General features: G+C 38.9%; 1 protein-coding gene across 1 annotated transcript; it reads right to left on the reverse strand.

Moving 5' to 3' along the window:
* Positions 1-34: 34 nt before the first annotated feature.
* LOC136247857 (uncharacterized) lies at positions 35-2,259 on the reverse strand. The gene is made up of 4 exons (XM_066039678.1): positions 2,161-2,259; positions 1,853-2,105; positions 222-1,801; positions 35-162 (listed from the first exon to the last, which is right to left on the reverse strand). The coding sequence occupies exons 1-4, from the start codon at positions 2,225-2,227 to the stop codon at positions 35-37; spliced, it is 2,028 nt and encodes a 675-aa protein (XP_065895750.1). The 5' UTR covers positions 2,228-2,259.
* Between the last annotated feature and the right edge of the window lie 23,817 nt (positions 2,260-26,076).

The raw sequence follows: 26,076 nt of genomic DNA on the forward strand, positions 1-26,076 counted from the left end.
AAACGGCTCATGAAGAGGTGACCATACAACAAAATCACACCACTGTAAGCTGGTCACATGCATCTGTGTTTGTAACTGATAAAAGTATGAATGAGATTTTGACAGGCACATGTTTCCATTTCTCTCCACAACCAAGCAGAATGCAGCCACGGTTCTGCAAGCCTTGAAAATAGACAAATTTTCACATGAAAGGGGACACTTAACCTCTAAGCACCCCTTACTATCCTCTTTTAGAGTTGGATCAGATACGATTGCATCAGGGCTAGCTGCTAGCCATGGCAGCAAAGTATCAACTACAAGTCCACATTCTTGAACTTCAACAGCTACCCCACGCTTGAATTGGTAGTTAACATAAGAATCAATGGCATGTTTCTCATGCTCTCTTCCGTAGCGAATTGCAGTCGTGTTTAAAGAGACACAGTTGATCTTTTTCTTCACAAAAGCTGTGCAACTTGTGCTGACCCTTCGATGGCACACTTCCTTCATGATGGAGGCTATAATCCTTAGCTTTCTTTGGCTGTGCCACAAGTCTGAAGATGCTTGCTCTCTGGTTTTCTCTTCTAACTCCTTAGCTTGTTTTCCATCTATAACTACTTCACTTTTGTACAACTGCATGCCATGCAACTGCCCTGAAGGAGTGTCGTTACTAGGAAATGTACTGTCTTCAACTTCTCTGCTACAAGAAGCATAAGTATGATCATGGTTTACTTGATCAAGTTTGGCAGCTAGTTCATTTAAAAGCTTTTTTTTCTGTTCAGCAGCTTTTAAAACTCTTTCTTTCTTAATTTCATCTAGATGAGTATCAACAGGAGCTGGTTCATCATCCAATAACTGAAGATAGCATGATGAGCTATATCTTTCAAGTAAAGATTTAGTTTGGGCAGCCTTCTTTTTCTGTGCTGGGGTCTGTGCCATGCAAAGAGCATGGTTTGCACTAGCTATTTTCATTTGTTCAACATGTGACAATGTTTTTCTGAGATTTCTGGCTATATTAGGATCAAGAATTCTCCTGTGTTCGGGTCTGCAGTCCCACTCATTGATTCTGTGAGCCTTTATCCGCTTTTTCACACCATACTCTTTTCTGACAAGATGTATATCATCGATTGGCATTGCTTCAATGTTTCTTTGTCTAGGACGATTCCAGGTCTGCAGACGTTCAGTACATCCCTTCCGTTCATCATCCTGCAACCCAGAGTGGATATAATCTTCCAAGCAATAAAGGGTGCCTGTAACATGGTTACAACATCCTGACAGACCTGCTGGGCATGAACAGCAAGCTTGTGCCACACGAGCTGTGGATTCACAAAAAAAAATAATCACTTTGTAAACACGATCCTTTTTCATTGAAGGTAATACAGCAGCTGAAACACATGAGTGATCGGGCACTTGAGGTAAAGGATGGTATTTGATTTTCTGTATGTGCCCATCTTGATAAAAGCGGTACGCTTTATCGAGGGTTCTAGTATAATCAATGGACGTGGAATTGCTACACTCATGATCACCTGAAGCATGCTGCAACACTGCTTCAGCCCTTTCATCAGCAATATTCTCTAAATAACTGATCTTTTTCAATACAACTTTACGATCAATGAGATGGTCGTAGATTGTACCAAAGGTGATTCCCGGCAAATTATAGAGTCGATTTGTCCACAGGATGTCTTCTGGTGCTGGAACTGACTTCATTAACCTTATACATGTAGAGGATGAACCTCGAGTGGTGGCCAGTTTTCGCTGACTGTTAATACCATGATCTGGATCCACCAAATATTTGTCCCATCCATACTGAATGTATAACTTGACCCTATTAGAATGTTTTGTTAAATGTAACTTATGTTTTAATATGTACATTTACCTTTCGATAAGCTGGGGTTTTTTCCCTGTGACTGGAGCACCACGACAAGCAAGCCATCGTTTCAATTGCACAATGCCTAATTCGGCTGGTTCCTTGCCGCTTAGGGATGAACCAGGGACATCCTTTTCAGTCAACAATAAAACATCATCCCCGGGGAGGTCGATACTGGCTTCCAAATCGGCCGAAAACGATGTTCCCGAATAGTGGCCATCACCGCGAAACACAAACATTTCCTCGTCACACCAAAAATCACCTTTGAAAGACAAAAACAGCTTATGGGTATTCGCTATTACAATCTATAACCATACCAGAGTCCAAATGGCTGTCATCATTCGCATGGGGCGTAGAAAGCGAAGCATCATTCTTGGCTTTCATTGACTTCTATGCTCGAAAATATTACAGTCCCCCCACTATACGGCGCCATTTTATTTGATGACGTCATTGCGGATAAACCTCATTGTGATATTAATATTGATCACGTGAAATAAAAAAGGGCGTGAATTAGGCGGAAAAGACTACCTTGCGATCTCCACTCAAGTGTTCTATTTCAGTATACACGGTAAGTGTTTGTTATATTTGTGTGGTATTTGTGGCAATGAACAAATCAATATCGTGCCCCACCCCCGTCCCTTTCGGCGAAATGTCATTGCTCAGGAACAATAGAAAAAATTATTAGTGAGAGGCAGCGGCGGCGGAAGTAGTTGATATGAGGGGGGGCTGGGCTGACCCAGACTTATTTCTATAGTTTGGTAAGGTGAGACCAAAAAAAAAAAAAAAAAAAGGTCGCAACCAACTGACAAGAGCTTTCCACCTCACCAGCTACCATTCCTAGCTGATAAACTACATAAAAATTCTTTCATAGCTCGCTACACACTGACTACTTTATTAGAGTGACTGCTCTATTAGAGTATCTCGATCTTTATCACGGTTTTCAGCCCCACTCCAAGAAAGATAATTTCGGTGTGATATCATTTTGAGGGGGGGCTTTAGCCCCCTAGCCCCCCCCTTTCCGCCGCCTATGGTGAGAGGTCACTTTGTCCTCCACTCAACTGAAATATTTGTATGCGGGAAGGGCGTTATATTCTTCCGCGCTCGGCCAGGCCAACCAAACCCAACCACTGATTTTAACTCGGCCTTTAATCGCTCGCTTTCAGTTTTCTTTAGCTGTTTGGCCGTGGTATTGTAAATGGGTGATATTAATATTATTATTGTATTTGTACAGTAGGAATTAATAAGCACTACAGCGAAGGTGAAATTCCTTTCTTTTGGGAACTATCGGCCTTAGAGCTGCAGGCAAGGTGGTGTCACTCCAATAGGTACTGCGATCTGCGACCATGGTCAAAAGTATAACTAAAGGTCAATGAACAAGGCCAATTTTTCACAAAGAACAATGGTCAAGTTTTCCCAGCACGGTCAAAGCTTCGTGAGTAAGTAGTGCACAATAATACAGTGAAAATTAATCAATGGTCAAGACAAATTTTCAGTGAAAGTCAACGGTCAAAATCGAAAATCGATTTCGACCGAGGTCGCAGATCGTACTACAGTGTCTATTGGAGTGACACCCCCTTGCCAAGTAGACTATAGATGAGGTTAGTATATATCTATGGGCAGAGACGTTAAGGACAGTTCTCCTTTGGTCGCTCTCAAACTTCTGTTAACTCTATGTCTCAAATGGCAACAAGCATACATAATCGCAGTGAGTTTCCTTCATCACAATGGTGTGTTTTGGGGGTTTGTGTTCCAGACCTTCATTTAATTTTTAAGGTGCCGAGGACAAATGTCCTTACATATTCACAAATGTACAGACATAGAGTCAAATTGTACAGACATGAGCTAGAGGAGCACTTTACACTGCTGGAATTGGAATAGGGAGTTTCCATTGAAAGTTTGAAGTTAATACAACCACATATATAGCTGCAACCATAGATAATGTATGTGTTCCTAATGGATAGGAAACGTCTGTTAATTATTTTCCTATCCTAGTTATGGTGTGCTGATACATTAGGAAATGTACTGAGTGGCTGTTTAGCTTTCTCTGGCTTGTTTGAAGGCCAGTTTGAAGGTGTGGATATTCCTTTTACATTGTTTATTGTGTTGCGTTGTGTACTGAACAAGAACACAGCGTGTCTGTGGACATTGGGAAGTTTTGTCGAAACAGTGGAAATATACAGCAAAGCAATGAATATCTAGCTAGCCTACTACACTCTACCTGCTACAAGTGGTGTAAACAGCAGCAAAGAAACAGTGCTGCACTTTATGTTGTTTTTTTCAGGAAATTTTCACTACCATTTTGAAACACCATATTTCACCTTTGAACCTGAATTTTCTTATGCTGTTGTTTTCTACTCTGCTGTTGATTTCTACTCTCCAGCGTCCCTACCCAGTCCAGGCTCCAATTAGTATAGATGGTAACTAACCCAACTGTAAACAACAAACACTAATTTGCTGGTTACAAGGACAGTGAAAACTACCACCTGTCAAGGCCATAAAGTTTACGCGCAGCGAAACAGCAAAATGAGGATGGCCCATGACATCACTATGTAAATAATATGGGCGTTCCAATCAATCCATATGACATATATTATCTATGCTGCAACATATCACCAGGCTGTGGTCATTACAGCTGCTGGTGATAGCAGTACAAAGGGGAGGTGGCATTGGTAAATCCTGGGTAGGTATAAACAGTGGACCTGGGACCGGACCCACAAGGATCCAACAATTTTTGGAATTTTATACACTTCACAATATTCTGTACTTGTACTAGGTACCTCTACATGTACTCTCATATGGCTAATCCACTTTTCCTCGTCACGGTGTCTCACACAATGTTTATACCAATTAGCTAGAGATTAATGATAAGGACCTCTGAAAAGGTGTCTAAAACTGACAGCATTTATTGGTTACTCGCCAGCTGCACATTGAGCATACTAGTCTATTATGTCACCTAGCATTGTGTAAACAATTATTCCAGGGAAATGACAATTACTAGCTAAGCCTTGTAGCTGGCAAGTTTCATCCTGGGAGTGAACTCTACAACGGGACCTCATACAAAATAGTGCATTTTCAATTAAACTTTAGTAGCTAGGCAACATAATAGACTAGTATGCTTATTGTGCAGTAGGCAAGTGGTCTCGCAAGTGGCCTATAAATGCAGTCAGCTTCAAACACTTTAACAGAGGTGCTTATAATTTCTAATTGGTATAAACATCATGTGAGACACTGTGATGGGGAAAAAGTGGATTGGCCATGCAAGACTACTTGCAGAGGTACCTAGTACAAGTATAGAATATTGTGAACTGTATAAAATTCCAAAAAAAGTTGGATCTTCGTGGGTCCCCGGGTCCTTGGTCCCCAGGTCCACTGTTTATACCTACCTGTAAATCCTTGGGTTGGGAAAATGTAGTATCTCCTAGCAACCAAGTGACAGTTATTGTTAGCACTACAAAAAACATGTACACATCAACTTTTATGGTACCACTATTGGTTTAGCAAGGACATGTGTAAATCTCATTATGTGCAGACATTATGCTATTTATGCAGATTTTGTCCTGACCGCACATTAATTTAAGGCCTGGTGTTCTACCTAAAATTTTCTTTTTTTCTATAGCTCTAGTCAGGAGCTTATTAGCCGCTGATGGAGCATGGAACTGAGTTCTGTGACAGTCCATAATTACATAACAGCATTTGAAATAAATAGCTTTACAGTGGTTTTTCAGTGACTTTTTGTAATCTTCGCATTGAATTTATTTGGTTGATAATCAATACATTAATATCAAAAGGGACACACCCCAAAATTATGTTAAATGCTTAAAATGGCGTAAAAACACACAAAGATTTTCATATATTTTCGAAGCGCCCACAACATTAGTAGTGGTACCCACAAAAATGTCTGCTAATTACTCACATACCTATAAGGAATACTCCACCTTATTTTCATGGTTGTAGATACATGGGCCCAGCACAGTTTCTGACCCTGGCTTGTCTTTTTTCTCAATGCATAATGTATTGTGGGATTCACCCGTTACAAAGACTATAGGAATTCACCTTAAACTAATTAGTCTAAATACAAAAAATGGTCTGGAACATTGTGTACATTAAATATTACTTCAGTAATTCGAGGGAATTGTATGAAGAGTTGTTGCCCTAGAGCGGGCCATTCAGTAAAGTTAAGGAGAGCTGCTTCAAGAATAGTGCTGCATTAGTAACTTAGTTTATAATGACTTTGTTCTAGTTTCTGTAGGCCTATATAAACAGACACCATGTTTGCTAAGCCAACTTTTAGTGGGTTTCTCATGCGTGTTTGGCCTTACCATGTTGGTAGATATGCGGAATTCTGCTAAAACCAGTAAATTTTATTAGGTGCGCAATCCCAATGGCTATTTTCAATACGTACATGTACTTTTAAAATATCACGGTTGAGTTCATGCCATCCAGAGCTGAAGATTTTTGTTGTAAAACCATCATAACAGAACTTTACATCTCACCAGAAATACATCACTTTGTTCAAACAGCTCGCATGGCTGTTTTAAAATCCACACATGCATATTTGAAATGGCAAGATTACAAAAATCTGCTGAACGTCATACAAAATAATGGTTATGTAATTGACATGTGTGATTCAACATGTAACAGCTCCAGCTACACTAATTGAGGTCAAGGTAGAGACAAGTTCACCACCATCAAAGAAGAGAAGGACCACAATGAAGACTCAGCCAACTTCACCATCACCATGCGTCACTGCCAGTCTCCTTCCTTGGCTTGATCTATGGTGCCTTAGGGTCCCTTCATTGTCTAACTGTGCACACTTTGGTGCTGGCTCACTCATTGTACATCTCCTTGTACTCTGTACAAAGCTCAGCCCTCAAGTGGGAACATTACCACCATCTTGTAATGTCGCTACATGCGATTCTGTATACAGCTTCAAATAACTTTCCATATATGGAAACAAACTGGATTGTGATGGTACCTAGAGGTGTCATCAACAACCGGTCTCCAATCCCTGGGTAGCAGTTTAAACTCTACCAAATCGTTGGTTGATCAGAGATTCCACAATCAAAATAACACTGTAACTATGGCCAGGCCTATTACTCATGTGTACTGTATATTTATTAAAAGCTGGGTATAAGCCAGTTGGTATGATCTATGTAGATTGATCTGTGAATGTTATAAAATTTGCAAGTCAATCCTGCTAGATTTATACCAAGTCAGTGATCAAAGATACAAGTTTGACTCATGATTGATAAGTACACAAAACTTAATAGTTGTCATCAAGTAACAGGTAATACTCAGGGTATGGGTACAAATCACAAGTCTAAGTGATACTTTGGCCAGTCAGTCTTTGACCACAATAACAGACTTACCTACAGCATATGTGACACCCCCTTGTTATGTTGACACATTTGTTTGTTTATTGATTTTAATTTGATTTGGCTGGACAGACAGACAGACGGTGTCTGGTGTGTCCTGAAGACCTTGAATGGGGCAATTGGAAACAATACATGGAACTGGAAACAGAAAATGGAAATGAATGACAGAATTGGTGGCAAATATAATGACTTTTATTTCAAGCTCATAGCTTTAATTACTGTCGAGTTACAGCCTTTTGTTTACATCCTATACACTTGGATGTAATATAACGGCAGTGATCCTTAAAGGGTTAACACATCATCAAACTAATTATCACATTTCACATGTGATCCAATCTGAGTCAGACCTGAATATTCTATAAAGTGGGTGAGACCTGGATGACTTGAATGTGACCCAGGTGACCTGAACCACTGGTGTACACACACCTACCATTAGATGTGTATGTATGTGTGTCATAATAATGATTGAGTATGAGTAATTCAGTTTGTGTTGTTAATGATTGTGTTGTGGTCTGAACATGTGTGTACATTATAATGTTGTATAGAGCACACATTATGAGATGTTTTATTACTACTATAGTAGTAGTGGTGGAATGGCTCAACGTGGGAGAGGAAGGGCACCAACTGAAGTGAGTAATATAATTTATTGTGTGTACATGTCTGTAGATAGTCTAATAGTTTGAAGAAAATTTTTGAAGAAGTTTTATTATCCACAGACAGTCCAGTTGTCACAGTAATATACACTAGTACAGAATTGTTATGACACAACCTACTGTAGTGTCAGTTAAGAATAATTTACTGTAGCAACTACCAAATTCTTCATTTCCACTATTCCACTACTAACACTCCTACATATCATAGGCTTCAATATGTACTTGTAGTCCTGTGTAGGACTCTTCCCAGTTTCAAAATTACAAATGATCACAACATGTACACCATATACATTTCCTATTGTACTATACAGGTACATGTAGGGTTGGTATAGAGGTGTTGTGAAACTAGTTTATTATTTGTGAAATTAGTGGCTGTGGTGAAGGTCATGTGATACATGTGTGAACAATGGTACATATTTGTTGTAGGAGGAGGGGATAAGACTGATAGATGCTATTAGGAAAGGAGACGCTGTTACGGTTAAAACTACCATAATAGATAACAACATTGATATCAATGCTCGTTTTAAAATTGTGAGTATTGTTACATACTAATCCAGTACAATAGTATGGTAGTGTAATACAAAAACCATACCTGTATTTTCCCAGTTAATAGTTGTGACTTCTATACCATTCAACACAATAGTATACAGCTACTATGTGAATGTGGTTACTATCTGAGGGTAGTTACTATGAGCTTGTGTAGTAGTAAGCTAGTCGTGTGTATATGAATTATTTTAATGATTGACCTCATTTAACCATCTTTCCATTTGGTTGCTAATAAACTACTTCAAGAACACAACTGGCTTAAAGCAACTCTTTGTATGGTTTCTACTTCAAACTACATGTAATACTAACAACACTTTTATCAGAATATTCAGATACAAATAGTGGCTCTTATTTAAAGGCAGCTTTTATGACTATAATTCTGTAATGTAGCTACTATCCTTAGTTTACATGACTATTAACTGGTAAAATATGGTATGGATTAGTAGTGATGTGATCACATGATATATCACATGATGTTGTTCAATTATAATCACTAATTATTTCTAGTGTTAACAATCCCTTTGTATGAGTGATGGTGATCACCAACCTGTTATGATCTTAATCCAACAACTGAATGTGTTACTGTATAATACTCTCAATAGCAGCATGACATACATACTATATTGAAATACGTCAAGCGATTAGCCAATAGAATTAGTATTACACTTGTTTGTCAAGGTCCCATGACAAAAATCTATAATACTAATTTGATTGGCTAAAATAGTGTGGTGTGTTTAAGGTTACGGAATAGTTTTAAAATGCGTGGGTGGAACAAATTACAAAACCTGCTTTAAACCAAGCAGGGATAAATAATTTCAACAACTGTGTTGTGTTAGCAATACAACTAATTGTGCTTGTTTGTTTTTACTGTAGAACAACGACTCTTCTTGGGTGTGTGGTCCACAATAGAACGATGTTTTATAAAAACGTGCCAAAATGTTAAGAACGCGCCCAAAACCAGACTAACAGATTACTGAATCCTTATAATTTCAACACAAGTGACTAAACAACTAAAATATCTAGGTCCTGTGGAAGTGTTTTTTAAAGTTACTGGTTGTATAGACATTTTATTGAACTTTTAGTAGTTTTTTTTCGAGTGAAACAAGCTCTTTGAAGGCTTGTACCTGAGTCACTGGGAATAAATACACCAAAAACGCTTCCATAGGATCTAATAAATTTAATATACAGCATCACTATGCCCCAGAAATGCCAATAGAGCCTACAGCTTTTGCTGTATTTGGCGGAAAAAACATAATAGTGACAGCTGGAGCTGAGCGATATACAGGCTGGCTTACTTGTGTTACTACAACAAATTGTAGTGTTCCACCTGTCTCAAACTACACTGTAGCTACATAAAAACATTAAATATGAAGGGCTTCACCTTCATTTAAAACTTTTCACGCTGCTAGACTGGTTTTATGGGCTTCTCAAAAAGTATCGATAGGCATTCAAAATTTTGAATGATTGCCCGTGACTATAGAGCAGTTTCACGCACATGAGATAATTACGTATTGCGCCAACAGTCGCCATGTTGGTGAACCAGCTGCACTGAACATGTTATTTTGTAAAGTTGTAGTGAGTCTTGTATAGTGGTTGTAACAAATTATTAAACACGTTTTATGGTCCAGTGTGGGGTTGTCGGTTGTAAGAAAAATTCTAGTCGCGACCACGATGTGTCATACTACAGGTTTCCAGAGCTTATGATAACGTCCGGACACCGGACAAAATCCGGTCAAATTGCATAGATGTCTGACCATAATGCAATTTGTCCGGACACAGTGTCCCATCAAAGCATAAAGAAGGAGCCTAAGGGCTGAGCTGGCATGCTATCAACAATAACATTCACTTGGTTGCCAGGAGATAGTATACATTCTTACAACCCAAGGGAGTGACCATAAATGTACCATTGCCAACCCACTGGTGTACTTTAACCACATAACAGCTGCAGTAAGGCATGTGATGTCTTACCACTATAATGTTTATTTGCTATGCTACAGTAGACATGTTGGGCATTCATCTCATGTCCAGTCAATTTTGGCAATTGTCCGGCCGATTTTGGTTTGTCAGGACATTGTGGCAGGACAACAGAGAATTCTTATCATAAGCTCTGGGTTTCCTGCCATACAAGTAGATACGGATGGGAAGAGTACGAGCTGAGAAAGAAAAGGCTTTGTAGCAGCTGTTCAAAGGAAACATGCCAGCGATGAAGCAATTGACAATTTTAGGATTTGTTCGAAGCATTTCATCAGTGGTAAACCAGCAGGACTGTATGACGTGACGAACCCCGACTGGCTACCAACACTCTATCTTTGCCGCCGTGAAGGAGGAAAAGGCGATGAAGCGGTTTGCAAAGCTATAGAGAATGTTGCAAGATACATGAGAGCCAAGCAAAGAGAGAAAGAGAAACGTAGGGTGCAGGCGTTAGCCCAGGATTTGCAGGAGTTGTTGCTACAAGTGCCATCTATTGTTGAACAGCTAATTGAAGAGGTTGTTATAGAAGAGAGCAATGCACTAGGATCAGAAGAGATAGAGACTGGAAAGCGTATATCAAAACTGGGACACAACAATGCCATGGAGAGTGTGTGGCATGTGCTGCCAAGATCAAAGCTCTTGAAGAAAAGCTGCGCCACAGTGAGCTTACTGTGCTATATTTTAACGGAGCAATTGCGAATAAGCACAGTTCCATTCTGTGAAGAAAGTTTTAAAAGTGATGATTTTACTAAATTTTATACTGGTTTGCCAAACATTGGTATTGTAAGGTCTGTTTTTACACATTGTTCGAAAGGGATGAGTCAGGATGGAAATGCAAGATTAACACTTTTTCAGGAGTTCATTTGCACTTTAATCAAGCTGAGAACCAATGCAGTAATTGATAACTTAGGTTATCGCTTCAATGTTTCAAATGCCATTGTCTCCAGGATTTTTTTGAAATGGATGAAACAGTTAGACATGAAATTGAAAGGTTTGATAATCTGGCCTGATCGAGAAGCATTATAAAAGTCAACGCCTGGATGTTTTCGAGAGTCATTTGGGACCAAAGTTGTGGTCATAACAGACTGTTTTGAATTGTTCATTGAAAGGCCATCAAAATTGAAGGCAAGATGTTGCACCTGGTCTAGTTATAAGCACCACAACACTGCAAAGGTGTTACTTGGAATCACACCACAAGGTGTAATATCATTTGTTTCAGAATGTTGGGGAGGCCGTGTGAGTGATGTATACCTTACTGAACACTGTGGTATCCTCAAGAATCTTCTCCCAGGTAATGTTGTTTTGCAGATCGTGGGTTTACCATAGCTGAATCAGTTGCAGCCATGCGTGCTAAGCTACACATCCCTGCTTTTACTAAGGGAAAGTCCCAACTTTCTGCTTTTGAAGTTGAAGACACAAGGAAAATTGCTAATGTAAGGATACATGTAGAATGGGTCATTGGATGTGTCAGACAGCGGTTTTCCATACTTCACTGCACCTTACCCATACACTTTGTTACAAAACGAAAAGATGAAGAGATTTCTCTCATAGATCGTATTGTTCGTGTGTGCTGTGCACTAAATAATGTGTGTGACTCTGTGGTACATTTTGACTAAATCGTTATTGTGCTGTTAAACAGCAGCATGCAGGTCAGCAAATTATACATTGTATATATATATATTATATGTACATATTAATACATGATCATGATTATTAACATTGTAATCTGTCAGTTTGTGCAGTCAGGGCAGTACCAATTACCTTTTGGGACAATTTTTAACTTTAAGCATTTTATATGAAACCACTGGATAGAACAATCTGTGTTGTCACATCCTATCATCCTGCCCTTCTCTGGGCCATGACAGTAACAGTAGACATCATTGCTGGTAGGAGTGATAGTGGTAGCAGATACGTAGCTCTGTATGTTGACTTTTGTTTCCCATGATTCTAGGTTGTGTATACCAGTGTCCAATCAGCTCTGGAAGTAGGCAGGCATTAAAAAAGTTCTTAGCTTTTTTAACACAATCATCCCAAAATACTTGATTTTTGTGTATCCGTTCAATGTATATGTCACTTTTGTCCCCAAACGTACATACACAAAAGTCACAGAAGTCGACATCACACACAAAGAGTTGAGTCTGTACCTGATAATAGTACGCATGTCCCATGGTTAAGAAGTAGAGACCCATCATCCTGTTTTTGCAAGCAGAACTTGGCATCGTTTAATGGCTGCAGATTCAATGGCATCATCACGGTGACAGTATGGACACTTTAACTCAAGGACACCTGTACCATGACATTGACAGGAAATAATGCCATCTGGAGAGGCACCAATAAATGGCCATTGTGGATTAATGCATAACCCACTATCCTTGATCTCCAGGTTATGGTGGTTTTCTAACTCTTTCTTCATGTACAGCTCCTTGGCAGCCTTCTCGTGCTTGCATCCCCAACTAGTTTGCTTGCTAGTGAAAGAAAATGCTTCTGGGTAGCATATGCACTTAATCAGACTCTTGGACTCATTAGTATGGCAAACTGCCTGCATACGAGATGCTGTTACTCTCCCTGCTCTATATCGGAACCACATCTTTGAACCTGACTGTGCCTTGGTGGTAGCCTCGATAGATTTTGCCATTGGAGCTGTAATATTTATAGAGATTGTTTGGCAGACATCCAATAACTCATCATAGGGTAATTCACCATATTCTGGTTGGAATAGGGAATTTATTGGCTTAGGAAAGCCAGCAACAGTTGATTTTGGAACGTAGTTATCAGAATACGGGGTAACCAAGGATAAAATGGCTAGATTTGTATCTTGTTTACTAATGTCCTGGAAGAACAAATCTAGATCTAGTTCTTCTAGTTCTTCACTGGTTAATTCTACTTGACCAGTGGCAGTATGGACTTCACTCTCATTCAAGACAGATTCAGGGTTATTAATGGTACCATCTAACTTCCTCTTCAAGCCTCTAGCAGAAGTGAAGTCGATGTCTTTGATGGGCAGATACTGAGCTGATTTTAAGTAGGAAGGTATGATCCAACTGCACTCACCGCTCTCTGTAACAGTCTTCATGCCTTGAAGACGAGCAACAGCTTCCAAGTAGAAAAGAACAGCAGCAATGTGAGTACAAGTCTCACCAAGACCAGCCATGCAGGTACAGTGGGCACATACAATCACTCCATCATCTTCAATCACCACCCAGCAACTATAAGGAGTATCGTTTAACTTCTGTGAATGACGTACCTAAGTGATAAAAAAACAAAAAAAATGTACTACATAATTATTGCTTAAGGTGCTATTAGCTATGTGCCCGGATCATGTGCTAATTAACTATACCGGTACTTACCCGACCTGTCACTAGGTACTTTCCAAGAACCTTCCTGGTACAGACATCCTTCCACCCACTAACGAACTGGTTGTAAGCTTCTAGGCCTTTACGGGCCTTAAACTGGTTCGAAGTAACAAAGCTGGTCTGCAACACAAGGTATGAAACCAAATCACACGTATTTACAGGAGGGATTTCTTCTGTAATTTCACCAATTCTACCAGCAACGAATGGGTCGGCATTATCGATAGCAGTTATCTTCTCTATGTATTGCTCCTTTGCTTCACTTGGAAGTCCTTCTGCATAGGTAGATAACACTGGGGGTTGGGTGTCTCTAGGGCTATCCATAATTAGCGACGTAGGTGTGATCCCAGCAATTTGTACTTGTAATGTTACACTACAAACAACAAGCGCAACTACAAATGCTACAACACTACAAACACTAAACACAAAGCCACAAACAAGCACTAGAAATGTTCACAACAAACTTCTAACACAGTGCAGCTGCTCTTTCATGTTCACCAACATGGCACGGTTGGCGCAATACGTAATTATCTCAATTATCTCAGTGCGTGAAACTGCTCTATACCGTAACCTTAAATTAGAAGTAAATGTCTGACTTGACAACTATTATTACCATAGTGATAGATGCCCCAAGGTATAATGCAATATGGTTGCTTAGCAACAGTTGCTAAGGTAAAAGTCATTTTGAGACCATAGCAACAGTTGCTAAGTGTGATTGGTCTTTTGCAGTGGTTATTTTTTGAATTTCTGTTGTCTAGTAACAGTTGCTATGGTTGTCAGATTAATTTGCAATAGGATGGATGGCTGTGGTATTCGGGATTAATAGTTCTCACATTGTAAACAGGAAGGAAATAGTGTAGTGCGAGGCGAAGCCGAGCACTATTTCCTTCCTGTTTACAATGCTCACACTATTAATCCAAATACCACAGCCATCCATCCTATTACATATACTAATATGTGACCGTCTCAGCAAAAACCCGACTTGTTCGCATAATTAAAAAAATATTTTATTCACTCAGCAATATCGGCAGTGTCCAAGGAATGGACCACCACAGTTTCAGTCTTCTGTGGTGTGTAGTTTTGGAATTATAGCGATAGACAGTAGGAAGAGCAAGGTAATCGATTTGTACAGCTACTATACTGAAACTAAACTGCAAGCACTTACATTCGCAGCCATACCGTCCGTTTGGATTAGCCTACAACATTACAATTTGGCTTAAAACGTTCGCCATGGATCAGCACATCAGCCAAGGTATAGTAGTATCCCTGTAGATATTTGCGCATGTGGATATGTAGGCGGTTTGGTAGAAGAAACAATGACAATCTTGTTTACGTTTACTGCATCGTAAGCAATCGCACGTGACACGTATACCGTTGGAGCTAGAGAAACAAAATAAAGATTTTCGAACTCTCCATGAACAGGCGAATAAGATGGTATATAGTTTTAATCGATTTGACTCTTCCTTCTTCGAGTACTGGCCTGATAAAAACTTGCATAATTTTTTTGTAGCATGCGTAATTTTATGAATTATTTTTAAATTTCGTTTTTCTCAATACGCATGCTTGTGCAAACAAGTCGGGTTTTTGCTGAGACGGTCACATATGGTACTTCCCAAGCGCAACGTCGTACTCGCTTGCACACTCAACTTTGCTTGAGATTTAAAAAATCGCTAATTAAGGGGCGTGGCAACTGTTTTGCTTGCAATTTTTGTCAATGAAACAGCTGCCACATTGTCTCACGAGTGAAACAGTTGCCACGCCCCTCAATTAGCAATTTTTTAAGCTTGAGCAAGTTGTGTGTGCGAGCGAGTGCGACGTTGCACTTGGGCGGTGCCGTATAATCAAGTGGGTTTTCCTGGCCAATAATACACCAACCTCACAGGTGCCTTGGCAGTATTGATCAGAGTCCAACAGTGCCTTCAGAGTGTAAGTGGAATTTTCTACTATCTGACTAACTGACTGACTGACTGACTTACCAAGTGACTGACTGACTGACTTACCAAGTGACTGACCGATCAACTGCTTGATACAAGAACTTAATAATGGCTAAGGCTATATGAATGATTATTTTTACACTGCTCAAATTGCTTCAGTCCAACGGTGTCTTATGACATTCCACATGTACAATGCATGCTTCATGGACTTAGTACCCATGTCCTCCTTTGTGTCTATACCATTTATCTTTGCTAACAGCACAAATTGCAGTAGCACTATGTGATGGCTTTCCTGCGATTGTATTGGAAATTGTTTGAATTTTCCAATTTAACTGGATTGATTGCAGAGGTCCTCCTCATAATGTTCTTGCTGTGTAACGGACTAAACAAAGCTGAAAATGAAGGTTAATGATCACTTTTTAAACCAGGTGCGCGCCCACTTTACTGAAATTGTTTTCATAAAAGTGTGTGTACCTATCTACCTATCTACAGATCTACCTATCTACCAATGTTTGTCCGTACGCACCCATGTGAGCAAAATCGTTAAGTAATGGTAAAAGCAGCTTTTACGTAAGAAATAATAATGAAATGGAGTCTGCATTAAACTTCTGCACAGGTGAACTTTGATCTGAGGTGGTTTCTTTTCAGCAGACTGAAACACGGGTGTGGCGACTTCCTCAGACTGCCTTCCCCTTGAGGTTTTCAGGCGTTTAGCAACTGAAAAACAACGGTGCAGGCCTCGTACACTACCAGGAATAGCCTATCACTTCAAGCTGAAAGGGGGCGTATCCCTTACGTATGCGAACGAAAATGAAGAGCAGCTTTGAGGCTTTGTCGAGAGAATTTGTGGAAAAAAACACATTGGTCACACTATAAAACACTTTAGAAGATACTTCTGTGCTAGGGCTGAGCGATACTGCCATTTTAGTATCACGACCGATACTAAAGTCACTATTCACGATACTGAATAGTTCACGATACTTACAAATAAGTCAATCATAGCTGGTGCCACATAGCTTATTGCTCAGCATTCCGGTAGGAAGTCCTTATAGGTGATAGCATACTAGCCACTATCATCCTTGTTTACCGTAACAGTTATTGTAACACATGCTTTGAGGTTGTTATAGTGTTCACACCTCTCTGCAGAGGAAACCAGATGGGTGGACTTTATCCTTTACAAGGATTCTTAGCCAAGTACTGCATAACAAATGGCTTTTTAATGACAGTAATGTACAGGCATGGTATCACGATAATTAATAACAAAATATTGCGACATCAATACTTTCAAAATATCTCAATATATCGCTAAAACGGTAGTATCGCTCAGCCCTATTCTGGGCGTAATATGTTGGTAAAACGGTTTGTTTAACAAACGCTTCCTTAGCAGTGCATAGCGACGTAATTGACCGAATTACGAAAATTTCATGAATTACAAATTACGAGAGTTAGCTAATAATATTATTGTACAACCCAAAACTACCCTATTGTAAAATAGTAATGCATAGTTGGTAGCATATGTGACCATCTCAGCAAAAACCCGACTTGTTCGCACAATTAAAATTTTTTTTTATTCATTCAGCATTATTAGCAGTGTCCAAGGAATGGATCACCAAAGTTTCAGCCTTCTGTGGTGTGTAGTTTCGAAATTATAATACTAGACAGTAGGAAGAATAAGATAATTGATTTGTACAGCGACTATACTGAAAATAAACTACAGGCGCTTACAATCACAGTCATAACTTCCATTTGGATTAGTCTACAACAATTTGGCTTAAACTATTCACCATGGATCAGCACATCGGCCAAGGTATAGTGTTAGCCCTGTAGACACTTGCGCATATGGATATGAAAGCGGTTTGGTAGAAGAAACGATGACGATCCTTGTTTACGTTTACTGCATCATAAACAAACACACATGACATACATACCGTTGAAGCTACAGAAATGAAACAAAGATTTTCAAACTCTCCATGAGTAGGCAAATAAGATGATATATAGTTTTAATCGATTTGAGTCTTCCTTCTTTGAATGCTGACCCGATAAAAACTTGCATATTTTTCTTGTAGTATGCGTAATTTTACGAATTATTTTTAAATTTTGTTTTTCTCAATACGCATGCTTGTACGAACAAGTCAGGTTTTTGCTGAGACGGTCACATATACTGTCTATAGTTAATTCCAGTTGAGTTAGCTAGCTGCATGGCGCCTGGTTTTTAGAAGTAGCACAACATCAACTTGTTCTATTTCAGTAATTGATAGTTGGGGCACGCGTTCTGACACAAACAATACACCTGGTCCTATTCTTCTTTCTACTACAGTATGTGATGTTACAAAAAAGTGAGGGAACAAGTTGATGCTGTATTACTTGTAAAAACCAAGCGCCCAGTAACTATCTCTTGAATCAACTCTTTGTTAAATAAATTATGTTGTAGCTTTGTTTTTCACCTTGTTTTGTAACAATAGTGTCTGGATGAAGCGATATCGAACAGTAGAACAATCAAGCCCGCCCTAATGTATTTCGCGGACTGGACTCACGCACAGAGCTTTTAAACACTAATCCAGGCATTATCCATATCTTGCAACACTGGAGACACCACTATCGAGCTACAACTGCTGATACTGCTCTTCCTTACAAGTAAACAAACTAGTGGTGCACTAATTAATTAGAATACACTTACGATACACGAGTACTAGCAGTGATAAAGCATGATAGAGGCTATTGTTGTAACTTAGATGTTTTCCTTATTGCTTTAGCACTAGTGCTAGGGTTGTAGAGATGAGCCAGTAATAATTCTTAGCAGGTAGCTATAGGTGGCAACCAGAGGAGGTACGACACAAATTAAGCACTATTGAAAAGATTTCGCAGTGATTGCATTCTTCAAATAATTACATCACGAAAAATCAATCCATAGACAAGATTTGATGAACTGCAAAGCTACTTAGACACTTGAGCAGTTGATTTTCACTGGTTTTCTCCTCCCAACTTGCTGCTTGGCTTTATTTCGTATGGTTAGTTATTCATCACGTGACGGTTCCTCCAATAGGCTGTGTATATCGAAACTGAACCACTGGGGTTGAACGGGGTAGACTACACCGTTGGATTAAGCATAAGAAAAGAGTTCGATTGGCACGTATATTTCATTGATAACCCCACGAAATAGCTTCCGTGTACAAAACATATGCGCTCACGTGTGCATGTCATACCTCCTCTGGGTGGCAACGCCCAGCGAGATGATGGGGCTATGCAAATAAACTGACTCATCACTACAGTCCTAACACTAGTGCTAAGTACTGGAGCAACAAAGGAAAAACATCTAAGCTACAACAATAGCCTCTATCACACTTTATCACTGCTAGTACTCATGTATCGTATGTGTATTCTAATAAATTAGTGCACGTGCTAGTTTGTTAACTTGTAAGGAAGAGCAGTATCAGCAGTTGTAACTCGATAGTGGTGTCTCCAGCGTTGCAAGAGATGGATAATGCCTGGATTATTGTTTAAAAGTTGTTTCCAGCTCAGTGCATGAGTCCAGTCCGCGAGTTCAGTCCGTGAGTTCAGTCCGTGAGTCCAGTCTGCGAAATACATTAGGCCATCAAGCCTGTAGCCTTAGCCGCTACTGAGTTATGCTTACCTGCATGAAGGAATCAGTCAGTTATCCAGTCAGTCAGTTACTCAGTCAGTCAGGCAGTCACTAGAAAATCCAAAACTTTTTGCTTTAAAGTTCCGTAGCAACTTGTTGAAAATATTTAGGTCAATTTAAAGGCTTGTTTTGGGCTTACTTCTGCCTAACCAATGCACTGCTCATCGTCATCAGGGAAAAGTGTGGCTGGTTTTGGGTGATGTTTTTTCATGGGCACCTTTGTGGTCCCTACTATGTACTAGCATACTGTATGATGGTGGAAATATGTAGCATAGTGTCTGGTATTTAGTTAAGTTGTGTGTTGATGGTGCAATTTTACCTAAGGTATCCTTGCATTAACTAATAGCTAAGCTCTCTATAGTGACTTTTTGTTAAGGAAAAGATAGTCACATAACAATGATAAAATATAGTACCATTTTACAGTTACTAATGTTATATTCTATATCAAACCTTGGTGATATATGATATAGTGTTTTTCATATCATGATAGCACTGAATTTGATGTATGTGACAGATCCTTTAAAAATCTGCTAATATATTCTAATAAAACAATCATGTTAGTCCTGGGCAGTTTTATTAGAATATATCAATCTTTTTACCATGACATGTCATTTATCCTTATGTGCGGTGTGGAGCCTTAATGGAGCTCTGGTCAGCCTGAGGATGGCTGTATGTGGCTGTACAGCTCCGGGGTGTTGAAGTAGTACCTCTGCTGTAAAGATTTTCATTTTAGCCATGTTTGAGACATAAATGACTCATAACTTGGCCTAATTCATCCCTACGTTTTCCTTTGTAATATTTTGAACAGCCTCTGGCCCTCCTTCTAGCCCCCTGCCTTCCTCCCCTCGCCTGATACAGTCAACCATGGTTTAAAAACTATCTAAATGGTGGGAAACTTAGTTGTTGGCAATTTGCACAGTGGATGCTCTAGAAGGTAAGGAATTGGTATAAAACATGTACAAATTTGGTACACATAGCTTTAACCATTGGCGAGCTGCAACACATTAAAATACTTAAAACCGCTGTTTCTTGATACTTTTAAATAGGTGATAAGACTGGTTTTCCCAGACTGGGTCATACTTTTTGAATTCCATTTTATTACATTTTCTTTATCCAGATAGCCAAGGGAACTGTCTATTGGTGATATAGGTTACTTATACAGATTGAAACGTTAATTAGAATTGATCTGCAACTGATGTGTCAGCCAGTTTAAAGGTTCTAGACTTAATACAGACCACATCAAAAGCAATCCCAACCACAATTAAGGCTTCAAATGACTTCAAAGGATTAAATGTACGCGGTACACTAAGCTATACAAGTGCTGAAATCATACAAGTATGACAAGCATTTGAGGCTGATTTATGGGTGATTGTGGTTGGTTAATGATCAGCCAATTCTCACTTCCATACAGCCTGCTACAACAACTTTGAATCACTTTGTTGTAGAATTACTTGTCTAGACACAATTTATTTAAGCCAAGTAGAAAATTGTAAACAGCCTGAATGCTCGAAGGTCACGATGGAGCGCTTGGAAATGTAGTCATTGTAGACTGTTAATTAATTAAACAGGCTTGTGAACACTGGCTATATCTACAGCAACATGGCTACTAAAATGGTTATTTAAATTGTCATGTGTTGTACCGGTTGAAGATGATGGAGACCAAGTAAAAGTGAAGTGCATTGGTTACGGCTTGAAGCATGACGAGTGGAGAAACGATGATGTTATCACAGATTTGGATGATGACGATGGTTGTTCTGATAATGGTGTGTCATCATTAAACAGGTGCAGCTATCATGCGTTACAAGGAAGTTCTGTTTGTTTGAAGTTGAAGAATTGGTCTGTAACATCAAGTTATCTTTGTGTGTGTGTTTTGTCCTCTGGTAGGAAGAGTGACCCATGTTGTTGTACTAGTGATATGAGCTTCGAATTTTTGCATTTTGAGGCACTGGTCGATCCACCGTGGCATTCAAAAACTCACGAGAAGAAAGCCAGCAGTGTATGGTTTGCCGTCACGGTCAATACTAGGCTAATTTATTGGGTGAAGAATGGCATGTCAGGGGACTGAACGGAGCTGAAGATTTCTGTTATGTTGAACTGGAAACTGTAAGGTTCAATTTAAAAGTCTCACAGCATGTAGAGCCTGATTACCAGCTACAAGAAGATGGTGCCATCAAAATGAAGTATTTTTGAGCAAGACACCAGTTGGTGTTTAAGAGTGGTGGTACTATCACTGAGTGGAGTAGCGTTGTTGCTTATGCACCAGTTGAGATGTAGAGTCTTATTTTTATTTAAGTTGCAAGGGTATTATAAAGGGTTTATTGTTATGTACACATACACATTTATGTTTCCTAAATGTTTATTGGTGACATTTTCTCTTTTTGTGGCCCACCGTGTTACAAGTAGAACAAATGTGTTTGTGCCCTCTAAAGTATTGCTGGTCTGTAACAGTTCAACTAGGTATCATCACCAGTTATTTCTGATTCATATACACAACTCATTCTTTATGTTTGGCTAGTTTTGTACTAAGTGTTCAATTTTTATACTAAGTCATTTTGAAGTGACTGCTGTACCCCTACAATGGTCCTGGTGTAGTACAAACATCACTTAAAAAGTTGTTTTTTGGCTTCTTTGTTAATAGTACACCAGAACGGGAGATGAGTAAATCATGGATATTTCACGGTATGCTTTGTAAGAAACATCAAATTGCTGTTTTACATAAAGTGTTTCCATAATATTTTCAGGGGGACCATACTTTTATATTGTACAGCAGCCATTGGGATCAATTCTTTACCAACCATATCAACCCTCACTGGCTTGAAAAAAGGATCTGTCATAAATCTTACATGTTGGTGGATAATTTCTGTTGCCTTTGAAATTCGAGTGTGTATATACCCACTCCATGACTTGTGGTGTTTGGGCTTGTATGGTCTGAGATGCTTCTAGTTGTTTGTCTCCCCTATAGTTCCATGTTGGTAGCTTTTAATGTTTGTTGGCTACTGTCTCTACATCCTCCCTTAGTTGAGCATTTTGTTGCTTGGCTCTGAACAAACACATTTTCTGTTTTCCATTTTAGAGACTATTTCACTGGGATACAAGCTTATTGTCCACTTTGTCTCTGATCTTGTCATACCTGCATGTTTTGTCATCCTCTCCAGCCCTGTTTGTGTATTGCCTTCCCAATTCCAGATAGTTTATTCATGAATAATAAAGACAATCTGTGATGACAATGTTGAAGTGTTGGTTGGGAAAAAGTTTTGCGTATCACCCTCTCAATTAGCAACTGATTGTTGGTCAGTAGCTAAGCCCTTTTGTAGTGTGTCCATTTCATCAGATGATAGGTCTATATGTGGTACACCATACTTGTTGGGGTGACTGGTGTTCTACAGGCAGTAACTAAACAATGTTATATTACAAGCTAATATTGCATCAATACAATTTTTGTAGAGTACTAGTTGTGTAATGTAATTAATAACGGTCATGTATGGTTTCTATACTGCAAACCACAAATTGTACACAACTAACCTAGGCAGGTTGTTACTTGGTAATGTCTAGTGAACAAACGTCATGTTTAGTGCTTGCTGTAGTCATTAAAACAACTGTTGATGCTAGCAAAGAAGGGTAAATCACCATTAGTAAACCACATTTGTTTCTAAATGTAGTTTTGGTAGTGTATTAGGCCACTTATTTGAGCCCTTTTGTAGAGGTAACATAATGAGGCACGAAGGTAGAATGTATATCTGCCTGATATTTATGTAAAATGAGTTTCAGTTATGCTACAGAAGACCCTTTTCCCCTCTGAATGAATCCCACAATACATTGCGTATTGGGCGCTTCAACTGAAACCCACACTTCATTGCCAAAAGGCGGCTATTGGAAGGCTAGTCAGACTACTGCATGGCTGAAAAAATGGTTTGTTATATAATGTACTTTTAGTTTCTGACCGATATAAGACAGTTTACCATAAGGTGTGAACTAGGGCCCAAATGAACTTGGGTTCGAACATTCATTAAATAAAGTCCACGGATCTTTCGAACTTTTAAACGGAGCTGATTCCTGTTTACAAAGTATAAATCACAGCATATTAAATGTTAAATGCATCTCTCACACACACATGCAGTTGTACTGATTCAACAGTTTTACTGAGAAAACTTGAAATTGAATACCACAAGTAGAAATGTTTGTGATTACTAGGTTTTAAATACATTTTACTACTGCTATGCAGTTGAGACAAGTGACTGGCACCGCATAGAAACCTTAAAACCTCATAGCCTGTGACCACCACTTAACCATCAACACATAACTTAATTAAATGCCCAATACCATTTGTCTGGCCTCCCCCACATGGAACAAAGCAAGATGGATAGCTAAACTATATCACTATCTAATTAGTAATGATAGTTGAGGTAGTTGAATGTTTGTTCGTTCGAACGAATAAGTTTGTTTGGGCTCTAGTGTGAACGTATTTTAACAAAGTGCAATAATTATTTTTTGGTTTGCCCAACAGGAGTAATACATTTTATGGAATTCTAAAAATTTTGTGGACGTGGTCTGTGAAGGACTTTGTATTGGAAATATATTTAGACTTTTTGACATGTTTCATCTGATTTACCAAATGTTGAAAAAGACTATTAACTATCGGAAAAAAAACTTAATTTGAAATTTGGTCAGCCACATTGCTAAACGTGTTGGGAAATTAATTTGAAACATAGTACTATTTGTGACCGGATCTGCAAAACTCCATATGTTAGTGCATTGGTTGAATTCCATTTTATTACATTTTCTTTATCTAGATAGCCAAAGGAATGGTTAACTAAAGTTTCAGTTCTAGAAGCCTTAACTAAACAGGAAAATTGATTAGTACAGTGACAATACGGAAAATAAACCACAGGCACTTAATTAAATGGTCATAACTTACAAATGCAGTCCTCTACTGAGATGAAACTTGACTCACACCATCAGATTCTCCATGAACAGGTGGATCCATTGCTGGCTTCATACAACCAGGGCGAAGGTGAAAATATGAGAAACTGATCATCCAATGTGAGGCAGAGACTTATACTCATATCTTCCATATCCTTGGGAGCACTGACATGAAGCTAAGATTTCCGAACTCCTCTTGCTTTGGGGATCATGATGGTACCAAAGTATTTGCCATTACCACCTTCCTTCACTTTTTGATTTATAAATACTCCACCCATTGCATTTATTGCATTCTACTGTAAAATTAGGCTTGTGCTAATATATGGGATTCTTGCAGATCCAGTCACATTTTACAATTTTATGGAATTATTTGTGTAGGGTTCCTACTATAAAAGTAGTGAAATATTAAATGATGGTAGCTATGAGGGAAAATCCCTACTTGGCTGTGTAGCAAAGTGGGAAAATCCCTAAATTGGCCATCTTTTTTTAATGTCAAAGTGTACACTATTAAAATACCAAGTAGAGATACTCCTTCATCATCACTTGTTCTATAGCTACTTAGAACCATACTTCATTTTAAATTATTTACTAGTTTAACTTTTTTGTTAGAGCATACGTAGCTACGTACATATAAAAAGCATGTGTGGTTATGACTACTGTATTTGAATATCTTGATCTTGCTACACTACTACACAGTAAATTGTGGTACAATACATGTTTTCTATGGAACTAGATCATTGAATGGCAACACTGATTATTAAAGGTGTATCTGATCATTTCAGTGGACATGGCCCATTGCCATCATTATATAAGCACAGCTTATGTAGCTGTTACCCAATACCCGATACTACAAGGATAATGCAGTCCGTAAAGTTTCTCAAATAGTTTCATAGCATCTACAGTAAACGCAGTGGAACCTCTCTTAACTGGGCGGTCTGGTACATACTACTGTCTGTATCTCAGAAATATCCTTAACTAAGAATAACATGCTATTATGCTAAAGTGACTAACGTACACTTAGAAAGTAACATGAATAATTCTCTTTGATGTTGACACAGTTAATGAGGTTATTAATACCACTTAGAGGCCTGAAGTGAGGGCTCTTAAGTTTCATTTAGAGACCTGTTGTCACATGAGACTGTTATGGTAAATTCAGCAACACTTCAAAGAGTTTTCTATGTCACTTATTTAATTAGTGGTTGTATGGTTAAGTGAGATTTGGGTTTTTACCTTCATCAGCCATACCAGCACTTGATCAAGCTAGCCGTCAAACTGAACGAGCCAGCTGCTTAATGCATATTACAGCTACCCCAACAATGTTCCACATTCACAAGTAGCTAGCCATCAGTGAAACTACTGGTGTTGCAGAGTGTACAGCAAACATATTGGCATTTGTCTGCTTGTCAACACTGTTGCCATTAGACCATCAACACACTTCAGCTGTGCTATTGCACCTGTTTGCAACTTTTGTCGCTTCATGGCCAGTTGTAACTTTTTGGCCAGTTTGGGGGGCCCAACACCAACCCAAAATCGCATGTAAGATTCCGAATCCCACCAATTTTTCATAAAGATTCCAGATTTCAGGCAAAGATTCCAGATTCCATACCAAGATTCCAGTTTAAAATTCAAACAGCTAGCTAACTACGTATATAGCGGTTTTGTTTATGTACGTCGCTAGCTATATCAGCTTCAGCTTGTACTGTAATTATAGCATAGGCTGCTACTTAGCTATATCTACTCTTAAGTGTAGCTCGCTTTACAGCATGCAAGGTAGCTAGCTAGTAGCACTATCAAACTCATAATATCAAATTGCACAGTAGCGTTTTGACTTTATCATTCAAGAT

The sequence above is a fragment of the Dysidea avara genome, chromosome 2 (genome assembly GCF_963678975.1).
Source record: "Dysidea avara chromosome 2, odDysAvar1.4, whole genome shotgun sequence".
Taxonomy (NCBI): Eukaryota; Metazoa; Porifera; class Demospongiae; order Dictyoceratida; family Dysideidae; genus Dysidea; species Dysidea avara.